Here is a 13,324-nt window from a genome sequence, read left to right on the forward strand (position 1 = left end):
TCCCTTTTTTGACTATTTTCAGCCGAAATATTTCAGTGGCATCCCAAATAAATATTGTAATTGCGAAATATAAATGAACTCAAAAAAAAAAATTTCCATTCAGCATGACAGAAAGCGAGGGCGCTGCATCAGATGAGAGCTCGAAACACCTACACGACTGTCAGTCATTCCGGATTCATATGTTGATTGGCTCATCTTTCGTTTTTTTAGGGAAGAAAGAAGAACACAGCTCTTTTGGCATGTTTTTGCGTTCTGCTCCTACACAAAATTTGTTAAAAAAAAAAAAAAGGGTGGCGGGTTTGAAATGGTCATTTAATATTTGTTTTTTTGGTAATTTCCATCTCACCAACGCCAATCCCATACCCCCCACCTGCTCAATTTTGTAATATTTTTTCTGGAGGTGTTTTAAAAAAAAAACAAAAAAAAGCAGACTTTCACATAATTTCAGGGAAATTCACCCTTTCCTCAAGCGCAAAACGGAGAGATCCACATGAAGGGTTGGGTGTTTAAATGTTTTCAAACTTCGCAAGAAGCTCTCCGCTGCTAGTAGAAGTGCGTGTTTAGAACTTTCTGTACCTAATATGAGCTGGCACTAAAGCGTTACATAAAGGTTACGTTACATAAAAGCAATTTGTAATTTTAAGAAGTTTTTTTTTTATAATTTATGTTTTAGCATGATCTTGGAAGGTGGAGAAATGCTACTTTTTATATATTGTCAAAATATGAATATAATGTTATACTGTTGAGTGTTAAAGTTTTCATCTCCCATTGATTCTGGGTAATAAAAGGCTACTTTTATTTACAAACTACAAATGAAAAGTTTCTAAGAGCGTAAAAACGAAAACATAGGTCACAATCGACAGAAAAATACTTCCCATAAAAGTCTAAGGAAAGAAGATTTGCCTTTGACCCTCTCAGTCTCCAGACCTGCTTTAATATAACAACTGGGAGAATTTTAACCAACATGGTAAGAAGAACGTAAGATCATTTTTACAACGAAGAGAGTAGAAAAACTGCTCAGAGGATACACAGAAAGGTTAAAGGCAGTTATAAAGGCGAGAGGTGCTTAAGCAGTGTTTTAGAGAATATGCATTTCATTGAGAGAAGGAGATGCAAACTGAAATCATTTATTTTCAGACATTAGTGTTATTTACATGTTAAAATATTTAGTGTTTATGAGTTTGCTCTGTATTGCATGGAATTACAGTGTGTACTTCATTTATTTCTTTAACAGGTGAAAGTGACTTCTTCACTCTGCTAGAAATCTGGTTCCCCGATAAAAAACCCCTTCCTACTGCTTTCCTGGTGGACACCTCAGAGGAAGCTCTTCTGTTGCCCGATTGGCTAAAACTGAGGATGATCCGCTCAGAGGTATCCCGATTGGTTGACGCAGGTAAGCAATTACTTCAGATGTAGCACATGAAGTTCCCTTTCTTACCTTTTGTGAGCATGCGTGTTATCTTTCTCTCTCTCCTTATAGCGCTGCAGGATTTGGAACCGCAGCAGCTGCTGCTGTTCGTGCAGTCGTTCGGCATTCCCGTGTCCAGCATGAGCAAACTGCTGCAGTACTTGGACCAAGCCGTCTCTCATGACCCACAGACACTGGAGCAGAACATCATGGACAAGAGTGAGGACACCCCAGCATGCATCTCACCCTTCATTCAACTGTGTTTTAACTACTCTGTCTTCATATATACGCTATTTACTGTGTAGCACATATAAAGGACCTTTTACTGAATGCTTTAATATGCATAATAATTCAAAAAATGAAAGAAAAATAGAACAAAAAATTGAAAGAAAACATAAATAAAATATAAATTATTTAAAATACAGTCAGGTCTATAAATATTTGACAAAGTTGACAAAGTTATTGTTATTTAAGTTTACTACCACAGTATACTGGAGTTGAAAATTCCACTTCATTTCCTTAAAAAAGTCTTAGGTTTCTTTCGAAGTATGCTTCAGGTCACTGTCCATCTGCACTGTGAAGCACCGTCCAGTGAGTTTTGAAGCATTTGGCTGAATGTGAACAGATAATATAGCCCTGTTCACTTCAGGATTCATCCTTCGGCTTTTGTCAGCAGTGACCTCATCAATAAGCACAAGGAAAACAGCTCCATTGGCACACCCGTACACACCCATGCCATAAGATGAGGCGGCACACTTCAGATCATGAGCAGTTCATTCCCTTCTCAATGTTCTTCTCTTCCCATCATTCTGCTACAAGTTGGATGTTGAACTGCATGGGCTTTTTAGATGTTTTTGACAAACTCTAATCTGATCTTTCTGTTTTTGAGACTTACTAACAGTATACATATTGTGATAAACCCTCTGTATTTACTCAGGTGAAGTCTTCTATTGATTATTGACTTTGACACAGATACTTCCTCCCTCCTGGAGGGTGTTTTTCATCTGGCCAACTGTTATGATGGGGTTTTTCTTCAACAGGGAAAGAATCCTTGTCATCCACCACAGTTGTTTTCCGTGGTCTTCCAGGACTTTTGGTGTTCCTGTGAGCTCTCCAGTGTGTTCTTTCTTTTTAAGAATGTAGCAAATCGTTAATTTGGCCAACACCTAATGTTTTCGCTATCTCTCTGATGGGTTTGTTTTGATTTTTCAGCCTAATGTTGTCGTGCTTCACTGGCAGTGACAGCTCTTTAGACTTCATAATGAGAGTTGAGAGCAACAGATTTCAAATGCAAATGCCTCACTTCAAATCAACTCTAGACATTTTATCTGCTTACTTGTAAGTGAAATGATGAGGGAACCTGGCCATGGAACAGCTGAGCAGCCAATTATATAATTACTTTTGGTCCTTTAAAAAGGAGGGAACCAAATGTAAAAAGTGCTGTAATTCCGGTGCCATTCATCCAATTTGGATGTAAATACTCTCAAATTAAAGTGGAAAGTCTGCACTATTTTTCACTAATCCAATATACTGTGGTAGACAGCAAACAACAATTTTGACTCTATTTGATAGAAATAGCAATAAAAGAAATCCACAAAAAAACAAAAGTAGTGGTAACACACATGATACAGATAAAATTGAAAGAAAATTATATAGAAAAGAGTGTTTTTACTCACGTATAAAGGTGATTGGCAATTTTCTATATAAAACTCTACTCACACATGTAATTATACTGCATTACTGCGAAAGGCCTGTAGGTCTAACTAAATGCTAAATGCTGTCATACTGTACTAACTAAATGCTGTCATACTGTGACAGATTACATGGCTCATCTGGTGGAGGTGCAGCATGAGAGAGGAGCGACAGGCGGACACACGTTTCACAGTTTACTCAGTGCATCACTTCCACCACGCAGAGGTCAGTTGTGGAGTCAGTGACATTTACTCGCCTTTTCACCACCAAATGTTTGGTTATGAGGCATTTATCTACGAGGCTGCATGGATCTGTGATGTACTTACATGGCTGTGATGGTTACTGCGTTGCAGACAGTGCAGAGGCGAGCAGGGTGAAAGTGACAGTGGAGCCTCCACACAGCTCGGTGAAGATGAGAGCCGTGAGTCAGTTGCCTGTCATCAGCCCTGAAGACGATCTCACTACTGTCCTGCTGCAGGTGCTGTTCATGCCCTTGCTGATCTTTAATGAATAAATATATAGCACTGTTACTGTGACATTACTTGTTATCTGAACAAAGAAGTGATGTAATGGTTTAGTCCACACTGTTTTCATGACTGATAAGTAGAGGTTATTATTTCACCATTCTCAAAGTCTTGAATTTAAAAAAATGTTTGGTGATTTATTAAATGTCTACAAAATTTTAATTATTTTATTTTTTTATATAAAAAAATTCTTGTTTATAAAAAACAAGAATTACGCAGTAATCGGAGAGAATTAAGAACAGCAGAGAGGAAGTGGAAGAAATCGCAACTCGACACAAATCTTGTCTCCTACCGTGCTCTCCTGTCCAAATTTTCATCTGAAGTGACTTCAGCTAAGACTGCCTTCTACAAAGAAAAGCTGGAATCCTCTGCACAAGATCCTCGCAAGCTCCACAACATCTTTTCTTCACTACTCAACCCTCCGGCTCCTCCTGCTCCATCCTCCCTGACTGCTGAAGACTTTGCCACTTTTTATGATGAGAAGATTGGAAAAATCTGCCAGACATTCACTTCTTCTCCTACTTCTACACTACACACTGGGGATTCTCCTTCTCATTCGCTGACACAGTTTTCTAAACTAACAACAGAAGAGATCCTGCAAATCATCTTATCCTGCAATCCTACCACCTGCCCATTGGATCCAATCCCTTCCACAATGGTCCAGACCATCTCTCAAGACCTCCTTCCCTTCATCACCACTATCATCAATGGCTCCATAACATCTGGTCATGTACCAACCTCATTCAAGAGAGCAAGGGTTATTCCCATCCTGAAGAAACCAACTCTGGATCCCTCTGACATCAGCAACTACTGACCAGTATCACTTCTCTCTTTTCTTTCTAAAACCCTTGAACAAACTGTCTATAATCAGCTGTCTTGCTATCTCCTCCAAGATCCCAACCAGTCTGGCTTCAAACCGGCACACTCCACAGAGACTGCCCTTTTGGCCGTCACTGAGAAGCTACATGCTGCTAGATCAGCCAAACTGTCTTCAGTCCTCATCCTCCTTGACCTTTCAGCAGCATTTCACACAGTGAACCACAAGACTCTCTTGTCCATCCTCATGAGCCTAGGAATTCGTGGTGCAGCATGGCAATGGTTTGCTTCCTACCTGGAAGGTCGGTCATATCAGGTAACATGGAGGGGATCCACATCTGCTCCTCGCAGACTCTCCACTGGTGTTCCACAAGGCTCAGTACTTGGTCTTCTCCTGTTCTCCCTCTACACTCAATGTCTTGGTGCGGTCATATCCTCACATGGGTTTTCATACCACTGCTATGCAGATGACACTCAACTCATCCTCTCTTTCCCTCCCTCAGACTCTCATGTTTCTGCTCGGATATCAGCATGAAAGTAGGCAGACATCTCATCATGGATGACCGCTTATCAGCTGAAACTTAATCCCACTAAAACTGAACTGCTGTTCATCCCAGGTGACTCATCCCCATCTCAGGATCTTACAATCTCCCTAGACAATTCTCTGATCTCGCCTTCGGTTACTGCACGCAACCTTGGGGTAACCATGGACAATCAGCTGTCCTTCTCCTCTCACATTGCTAATCTGACACGCTCATGTCGATTTCTCCTTTATAACATCAGAAGATTTCGTCCATTTCTTTCCTCACAGGCCACACAGGTGCTTGTTCAGTCCCTTGTCATTTCAAGACTGGACTACTGCGACTCACTCCTGGCAGGTCTGCCTCTGAGCGCCATTCGTCCTCTGCAACTGATCCAGAATGCAGCTGCACGATTGTTTTTCAACCTTCCTACATTTTCCCATACCACCCCATTGCTGCGCTCCCTCCACTGGCTTCCTGTAGCTGCCCACATCAGATTTAAAACACTGATGCTTGCCTACAAAGCCAAAAACAGACCAGCGCCCACTTATCTCAAAGCATTTATCACTCCTCGAGCGCCACCACACTCCCTCTGATCCTTTAGCACTGCTCGACTGGTCCCACCATCTCTCAGGGTACAAGGAAGGCCTGCATCGAGACTCTTCTCTGTTCTGGCACCAAGGTGGTGGAATGAACTTCCCCTAGATGTCCGAACAGCTGAGTCACTGGCAGTCTTCAAACGACGTCTAAAGACTTACTTCTTCATAGCACTTTCACAAAAACAAAAACAAAAAAATCCCCAACAGAGTTTTGGACTGATGGTATTCCTAGATTGTGACCTAGTGAGCCAATATCAGAATGTATTTTTGACTTCAAAGCACTATTGTAAGTCGCTCTGGATAAGGGCGTCTGCCAAATGCCATAAATATAAATGTAAATGTAAAACAAAAACATATTTATTGCTCAAAAAGGAGAAGGAAAAACTATCTAAAAAATTCTAAAATTTTTACAATTCTAAAGATTAAATGCAAACCTTTAACACAAAATAAGCTGCTTTCAGTCAATCTATAATTAGACTTATTTTTAAAGATTCTAAAAACAATATCCTTTAAATCTCAGAAAAGCAAATTTTGACATAATTTATCACTGTATCCGTATTATATTGTCATATCGCCCAGACCTGCTGGGAAGATGACTTGAACTTGTTTATCTATGACTCAGGTCTTGACTTGGACTTTAGCTTTTTAGACACAGACTTTGAATTTGATTCTTACAGAATTTTGTAGTAAATAGGGAAACAAATAGTAGGGAATTGTTACTTGGCTTGATTGTGAAGGTGAGATGACTCTGACTTAGACTTGGGAGCTGTTTACTGTACTCCAACAGGTATCAGACTTTTTTTTTTTTTTTTTTGTGTACAGCTGTTTCCTGTGAAGATGGACCCGCGCTGGCCCACGCCCCCATCCCGCCCTCTGGCTTTGGCCCTGCAGCAGGTTCTCGCTCAGGAAGTGTTGCGGGCACGGCAGGGAATGGGTCAGCAGGGTGGCACAGCTGCGCGTGTCTTGCAGGCCCTAGCAGCCCTGCTTGGGTCGGCCCACGCTGGACCACTGGTCGTGGCGATGCATCATAGCCATGCCTTCTCGTGCCCTCTGCTGCGCCAGCTGCACCTCTACCAGGTAGGAAAATCTTTTAGTATTTATTAACTTATAGACTAGCCTTTCAGTCCTGGAGTTCTTAGTGGGCATATGGGAAGTGGTGGCTCAGTGGTTAAGGCTCTGGGTTACTGGTCAGAAGGTCAGGGGTTCAAGCCCCAGCACTACCAAGCTGCCACTGTTGGGCCCTTAACTAACTTCCTAAAAAGCTGGGATATGCGAAGAAAAGAATTTCACTGTGCTGTAATGTATATGTGACAAATAAAGGCTGCTTCTTCTTCTTCTTCTGCTTCTTCTTAGTATTCTGTTGTTTAACTTACATACTATATGCTAAAATAGGCCTGAAAGTTGTACAGTATATCCTGTCACATGTGGACAGATTAGTAGAGTGAGGCAACCTGAACACACGCCAGCTTCTAGCAGTGTTTTGTCTAGCAGCATCGTCTGGCAGTGGTACAATATCATTCTAAGATGACTTTCCATAAACAGCCATTTAAGTCATGGAACTCATCCTGGAAAAGTCCCAGAAAATGATCTCCTAAAAACGAAAGGAATGTCTTCGTGCTGATCATACGGTTACAAAACACATTTCCGAGCACTGTCATCATTACTTGAACTGACCTGTCCATCTGTCTGTCTGTCAGCAGGTTGCATCCCAGGATGTGGCTTTCAGTTCGCTCTTCTTTAAGGTGGTCATGCAGATGTTGACCTGGCTGGAGAGCTCTGCACTGGAGGCAGGCTCGCTTAGCAACCTGCTGAAGTCTTTAGTCGCACAATATTCTCACAAGCACCACATCACCGATGGTGAGCGGACTTTGCTCTTTTTTGTTAAACAAATTGGTTCATGTACAGTCTATCAGTAGGAAGCAGTATTCTGTGTTATATGGTTATATGGTTAATATACCAAGTAAGTTTAACAATTTGAAGTGTATTTGTTTTAGTTATGCTGATGAGCAACGCTCTGATTCACATGTAGCCACATTAGTAATGTTTGCGTGAATGATCCTGGTGTCAGTACGTACAGGTTTCCTGCACCTGGCCGAGGCGCTCGCATACAGGCGGGACTCAGAGGTGGCTGTGAGGGGCGTCATCGCCTCGCTAAGAGCTGGAGAGAAATGCAACGCCGAGCCTGAACTCATCAGAAAAGGTACCTCACTTAGGCCTAGTTCATCCGCCCACACACTGTTCAACAAATCCATTCATTCAGAATCATAAGATGACAAAACAAGGACTGTTTCTGAGCACTATCATGGTTACTTGATCTGATGTTTACATTTCAGGTAAGATAGCCTAGGATAGCCTTGAACCTGCCTGAATTTGAGCCTCTTCAGCAGTTATCTTCATAACTGTTGTAAATTCTTGTGCTGCTGTTGGAGCTGATAGCAATGTTATTCACTTTCTCCAAAAACTTCTATGTTCTGAGTTGTGGCTTTGTGTTTATTTCTCTTTATGACTTTGGCCTCCGACATCTAAATTCAAACCAGCACAAAGATTAAAACAGCCACACACAGGGGGGAAAAAAATCCCACAAGGCCTCTTCAGACTTGTTTATGTCCAGGGAGAGCAGTGCTAGCCATCAGTGGCATTGTATGAAAGCTATAAAGGTTTTTGGTAAGACTGGGGGGTGGTTGGAGTTTACTGGAGAAAGCAATTACAGAGGATCTCGGGTTTAACCATGTGGGATTGGCCTTGAGCTTTGCTGGGTTGTTTTTCTGAGCAGCCTGGGAGCATTTCGCAATAGTCAGAATAGAAACCACATTGTTATATATGCTGTTTGTGTGTGTGTGTGTGTATGTGTGTGTGTGTGTCCTAGTTCTACAGGGATTAATGGAGGTGAAGTCACCGTACCTGGAGGAGCTGCTGTCCCTACTCATGACTGTTGGCATGGAGACGGGAGCCCCCGGTAACACAGCTGGCCCTGTTGCCATGGTGATCTTGTTGCTGCTACAGGAGACGGAGGAGAGAGGGGTGAAGCTGGAGGCAGAATCTAAAACGTAAGCAGGGTTGATGCCTAAGACACTTCTCCTTGATCCCATGCTATTTTATGTTATTAATACAAATATAAGCTAAAACCTGAAAATAGCATTATATAGGTTGAGGTCTTTTTTTTTTTTTAAATTTCATGGCTGTTTGTTTATTATTAAGGAAGCATTTTTATTACAGTATGCGGCATAGAGTAGCACAGAAATACACACATTAGCTTTTTATTTTAGTGCTTTTCTTTTTCTACTCCACTGGAAAGACAGAACTCACAAGAGCCAGCGTGGTCGGTTTTAATAAAGACTTTTAATAACGTCTGTGTGTGTGTGTGTGTGTCTGTATGGTCCAGGATATCTGAGGGGAAGAGAACCAGCTCCAGCTCAGGGCTGTTGATTGATTGGCTGGAGTTGCTTGACCCGGAGGTGACCTCTGTGTGCTCAGACCTCCAGCAGAAATTACTCTTCTCAGTGAACAAGGTACCCGTATCTGTCTATCTGTATATATAATTCAGCCTGTGTGGGCAAATCTGACTGCATTTACTCATCTGAATATTTTAGTCACTGTGTGTGTGTGTGTGTGTGTGTGTGTGTTTAAACAGGGTAAAGGCTCTGGAGTGTCTACAGTCCCTTCCTACAGGCCCTACCTGCTGGCTCTGCTCACTCACCAGTCTAACTGGAGCACTTTGCACCAGTGCATCACCACACTTCTCAACAAGCCTAAAGAGCACAAGTGAGAACATACACTTTACCAGCTGCACAAACATACTTCATAAGAGCCAGTGACTCATTTGACGGGTTTATGTCCTCCAGTGTGGACCCCTCCTCGGCTCTGGACTTCCTGTGGGCCTGCAGTCACATCCCTCGTATCTGGCAAGGCAGAGACCAGAAAACTCCACAGGTAAGACTCAGGCCACAAAAATGAAAACAATATTCTTATCAGCAACACATAAATCAGCAGCTAAGAGTAAGCTAGTTTATAAAATACAGATGTGGTGAATAAGCAATGGAAGTGTAAGTGCATGAAAGCCATGTCAGAAGGGACACACAAGTATTACTGTTATTATGTATTATGTATTTAAAGGAGCAGTTCTGGAGCCCTCTGCTGACTGTATGGCAAATTGCAAGTTCAATAAAAATGTTTTTATGTGTGCTTCTAACGGTTTTAATTGCGCTTCCTGTTCTCCTTTGCTTACTTCCCTCTCTTGTATCTTACCTCCTCCCTCTGAGGGTGGCAGGGAAGGGTTACCCCACTGCAGTCTCACACCAAGCTGCTTTGGACCAGAACACGGGTTTCCCCAAAGTTCTGTGTCTCTCTGGGGCAGATAGACGCAGCTAACGTTAGCGCTTTTTTTTTAACTTCATATGCGTTCTCTGTTTATTTTGGAATCTGTTTATTTTGTTCCCCATTCTGTCAGAAAGGTTTGGCACGAATTGGATAGTGTTCGCACACATCTAATCTAATCTAATCATCACCAGTAGAACACCCGCTTCAGCACTTTGAGATGGTAGTGATTACTTTTTGTTTTGTTTTCGTTCCAGTATGCATTTGGATTCATGAAAACATGAACAGTTTATCTTCAATATCAGTTTTTGCCTTTGTTTTATTTTTAATTGCTCCTATTGAACTGGTGAGCCTTGTGGCTCTGGATCCAACATGGCCCTAGTGGGTTAAAGACAAATGAATTTTTATTTAAATTAACAATAATAAACACTTCTCCTCCTCCAGAAACACACAGAGAAGTTTGTCTTGAAGCTGACCAGTGAAGAGTTGATCAGTCTGGTAGATCTGATCCTGTGGGAGTCGGAGCTGAGCTGGCGAGACACAGGCAAAGCTGATGAAACACTGGACCAGGCCTCCTGTTCTCTCATCCAGTCCCGCCTGCCCCTGCTGCACAGCTGCTGCCACAGCGAGCCCCAGAATGTCCACACCGTCTGCGAGTACCTCCTCAACTGCATCAAGAAGTGGGGGGACAGGTACGGCTTCTACATTCCCCTCCTCGAGCACAGAGATTAGCTTGTATCTCTGCCATTTCCTCTGCCAACATAACCACCAGAACATGACCAGGGACGTTCCTTAGCTATTCAGCGCTGCAGGAATTGGAGACTTCACTCCTGCAGTGACGTTTCAAGTTCTGTCTTTTAGTGTTTTAAAATGTAGCGTCAACTCCAGAAATATTGGTGCCTTCCGGAAAAAAAAAAAACCCAAACGACTGTATAAAGGAAACCGAACATTATTAACATTATTTTAAATAACGTCAACATTATAGACACCACTAAAATATTTGAAATAGATTCAAACAAAAAGGTCCCCAGAGATATGCAGACTTCATTATTCCCCAACTTTTGCATTCCGTACTTTTACAGCGATTCATGTTTATTCATGCACGGAGCTTATGTTATTGCCCTATGTGCCACGAATACCCTGTCTGTCATGAACTGTAGTTTGGAAGCAGAGCTCACAGCGTAATTAGTTCTCGTAGTGAAGTAAGAATGGGAATTGCCTTGTGCTTTGATATGAAGGAGTTCGCTTGCCACAGACTGATGAAGGCAGAGAGGATTAATTCTCCTGCCTCTTCCTTATGCTGTGACTGTCAGAGATTGCAGGGCACTTCCTTTTGCCAAAGGCCAGCACCTCTTATCATCCTGTCTTTAGTTATTAAAGCTCCATAACGAGGGTGAGGGTTTGGTCAAGGTCAGGCTTGGGAAGTTAACAACGAGAATCTCAATTTTTTTTTTTTTTTTTTTTTAACCACATTGATCTGACATAAAAGTAGCAATTAGAATCAAAGCAATTCGTGTTGGACCACATAAAGTGAAGTTATAAGAACAGCTAAAACTGCTAACCCTAAGCGTTTTCATATGAGTAATGAATTCTTGTGAGTGCTTACAAATTGGGAATCATCACCGTGTTGGTCACGGAGCTCGCTGTAAGAATGAGGGAGGACAGAAAAACCATGTTTGCCATCTTTAGCTTTGTGTAGGATTACCAATTTTCTTGGTTTGGCAATCTCTCTGCGTTTCGCTGCCTGAGAGCACGATTATTGCCCTGGTGTAGGCCTCAATTACTCTCCGAAGAATAGAAGAGAACCAGCGGTCAGACCTGTGACCAGTTATTATTCTCTGCTCTTTTTTGTCAAGTCATAACACACAGGCTTTGTTGGGTGGACAGTGTCTAGTCAGTATTTATTGCTTCTGTCTTTTTTTTTTTTTTTTTTAGTGCAGGGGTTATCTCAGCAATGTGTGTTCAAATTATTGCCATTATTGTTTATTATCATAGGCAACAAGGTTGTAGTTTTTCCTGCCTTTCGTCTTATACAGAGAGCAGCTTTCTATCGGCTTAAGGCTTGATAACTCTATACTGTGTACACAGTTGAGACCTGATTCACAACTAGTGGTGTGCACGACTATTTGAATACCTGGTTAACTGTTGAAGCACAATTATTCAGATCCTGAAATCACTATTCATGTATTCGTTTCACCAACATGAAGTTAGTGAGAAATATGAAAAAGAAAATATCTGTCAATATTGTGATGTAGAGAGCAGTGCTATTGTCGTATGCAACCTTTCTACATTTTGCAGCATTACAACCTAGAAAATCATAAATCTACACAAAATAGCCCACGATATACAAAACGGGTCAAGGGTTAGGGTTTGCAAATTATGTAGATTACTTATTTACAGAGAAAAAATGCAAAAATATATAGATAGACAGCTCAGTAGATAAGCATGCATAGCTTAACATTACTGCAGTAGTCCAAAATCATGTAAACACAGATGTACTTTATATTCAGACTTTCTGTGAGCGATCTAACATTACATGTAAATTAGATTAGATCCAGTCTCCTGATTCTGGATTGCCTTCATGGCAGAGTAGATAATATTTTTGAATGCAATTTTAGCATTGTAATAAAGGAATAGCGGGATTAAATAATGTTATGATGATTTTAGATTTTATTCTATCACATCAATACTGTTTAAGATTTTTCTCCACATAATAAGAAACAGCAGATTGACTGCTGAGGCATGTTTTTATAACATGGACTGTAGTGACTTTTAGATTATTGTAAACATAAGCATTGGCTTTTATACATAGAAACATGTATTGCTGTTTACATTATGATATAATATGAGATTTTCAAACATTCTGCCCACAAATATCAGAATGCCTGTAGCCCTTTATGTCTCTTTATGTCTCTGAAGTTTGAATTTTAACCAACGCCAGCCACCAGCATGAGGAAAATTTAATTACAGTGGAAAATGATACTTGATTACACCATATTTAAAAAAAAAACAAAAAAACAAAAACGCTTCCCCTCTCTCCTAGTGGTTAACCAAATATCTGTTCATGAACTCAAACTGATTTCCAAATAATAAAATTATGCAGAAGAAGCTACATTCCTTTTCACAAGTCGTGTGACTGGGACTGGAAGCCACAGCGCTTTCGAAGTGATTGTTAGAAAGTGAAACATCTTAACATCTTTCTGCAGTGTGATGAGCAGGAGGTGTGAGAACCTGCTGCTGCAGATATACCTCCAGTTCCCCGAGGTCATTCAGCACGTGCGTCTGCCCGAGGCGACACTGAGCGGAGAGGCCGCCGCCGACGGAAGCACCTGCAAGGTACTGGCACATCTGCTGAGACGGTGCTAGACACGTAGATGGAATTGCTTTGTAATCCGAAGTCGAAGTTACTTAATTTGATAACAGTGTTGAAGCACTTTTCTGTTAGAGATA

At 41.4% G+C, this 13,324-nt stretch overlaps 1 protein-coding gene across 2 annotated transcripts in view; it reads left to right on the top strand.

The window, feature by feature from the left end:
• ints1 (integrator complex subunit 1) overlaps nucleotides 1-13,324 on the top strand; it is a 35,559-nt gene that overhangs the window by 16,183 nt on the left and 6,052 nt on the right. The window contains exons 27-39 of one of the 2 annotated variants that reach the window (XM_034298598.2): nucleotides 1,235-1,393; nucleotides 1,481-1,627; nucleotides 3,227-3,325; nucleotides 3,454-3,578; nucleotides 6,383-6,637; nucleotides 7,258-7,417; nucleotides 7,629-7,760; nucleotides 8,427-8,607; nucleotides 8,943-9,069; nucleotides 9,192-9,322; nucleotides 9,403-9,490; nucleotides 10,319-10,566; nucleotides 13,081-13,210. In XM_034298598.2, the coding sequence (XP_034154489.2) occupies nucleotides 1,235-1,393; nucleotides 1,481-1,627; nucleotides 3,227-3,325; nucleotides 3,454-3,578; nucleotides 6,383-6,637; nucleotides 7,258-7,417; nucleotides 7,629-7,760; nucleotides 8,427-8,607; nucleotides 8,943-9,069; nucleotides 9,192-9,322; nucleotides 9,403-9,490; nucleotides 10,319-10,566; nucleotides 13,081-13,210 (1,982 nt within the window). The remainder of the gene's footprint in view (nucleotides 1-1,234; nucleotides 1,394-1,480; nucleotides 1,628-3,226; nucleotides 3,326-3,453; nucleotides 3,579-6,382; nucleotides 6,638-7,257; nucleotides 7,418-7,628; nucleotides 7,761-8,426; nucleotides 8,608-8,942; nucleotides 9,070-9,191; nucleotides 9,323-9,402; nucleotides 9,491-10,318; nucleotides 10,567-13,080; nucleotides 13,211-13,324) is intronic. The other variant, XM_034298599.2, reaches the window with a different exon arrangement.

Source organism: Pangasianodon hypophthalmus, chromosome 23, assembly GCF_027358585.1.
Source record: "Pangasianodon hypophthalmus isolate fPanHyp1 chromosome 23, fPanHyp1.pri, whole genome shotgun sequence".
NCBI lineage: Eukaryota > Metazoa > Chordata > Actinopteri > Siluriformes > Pangasiidae > Pangasianodon > Pangasianodon hypophthalmus.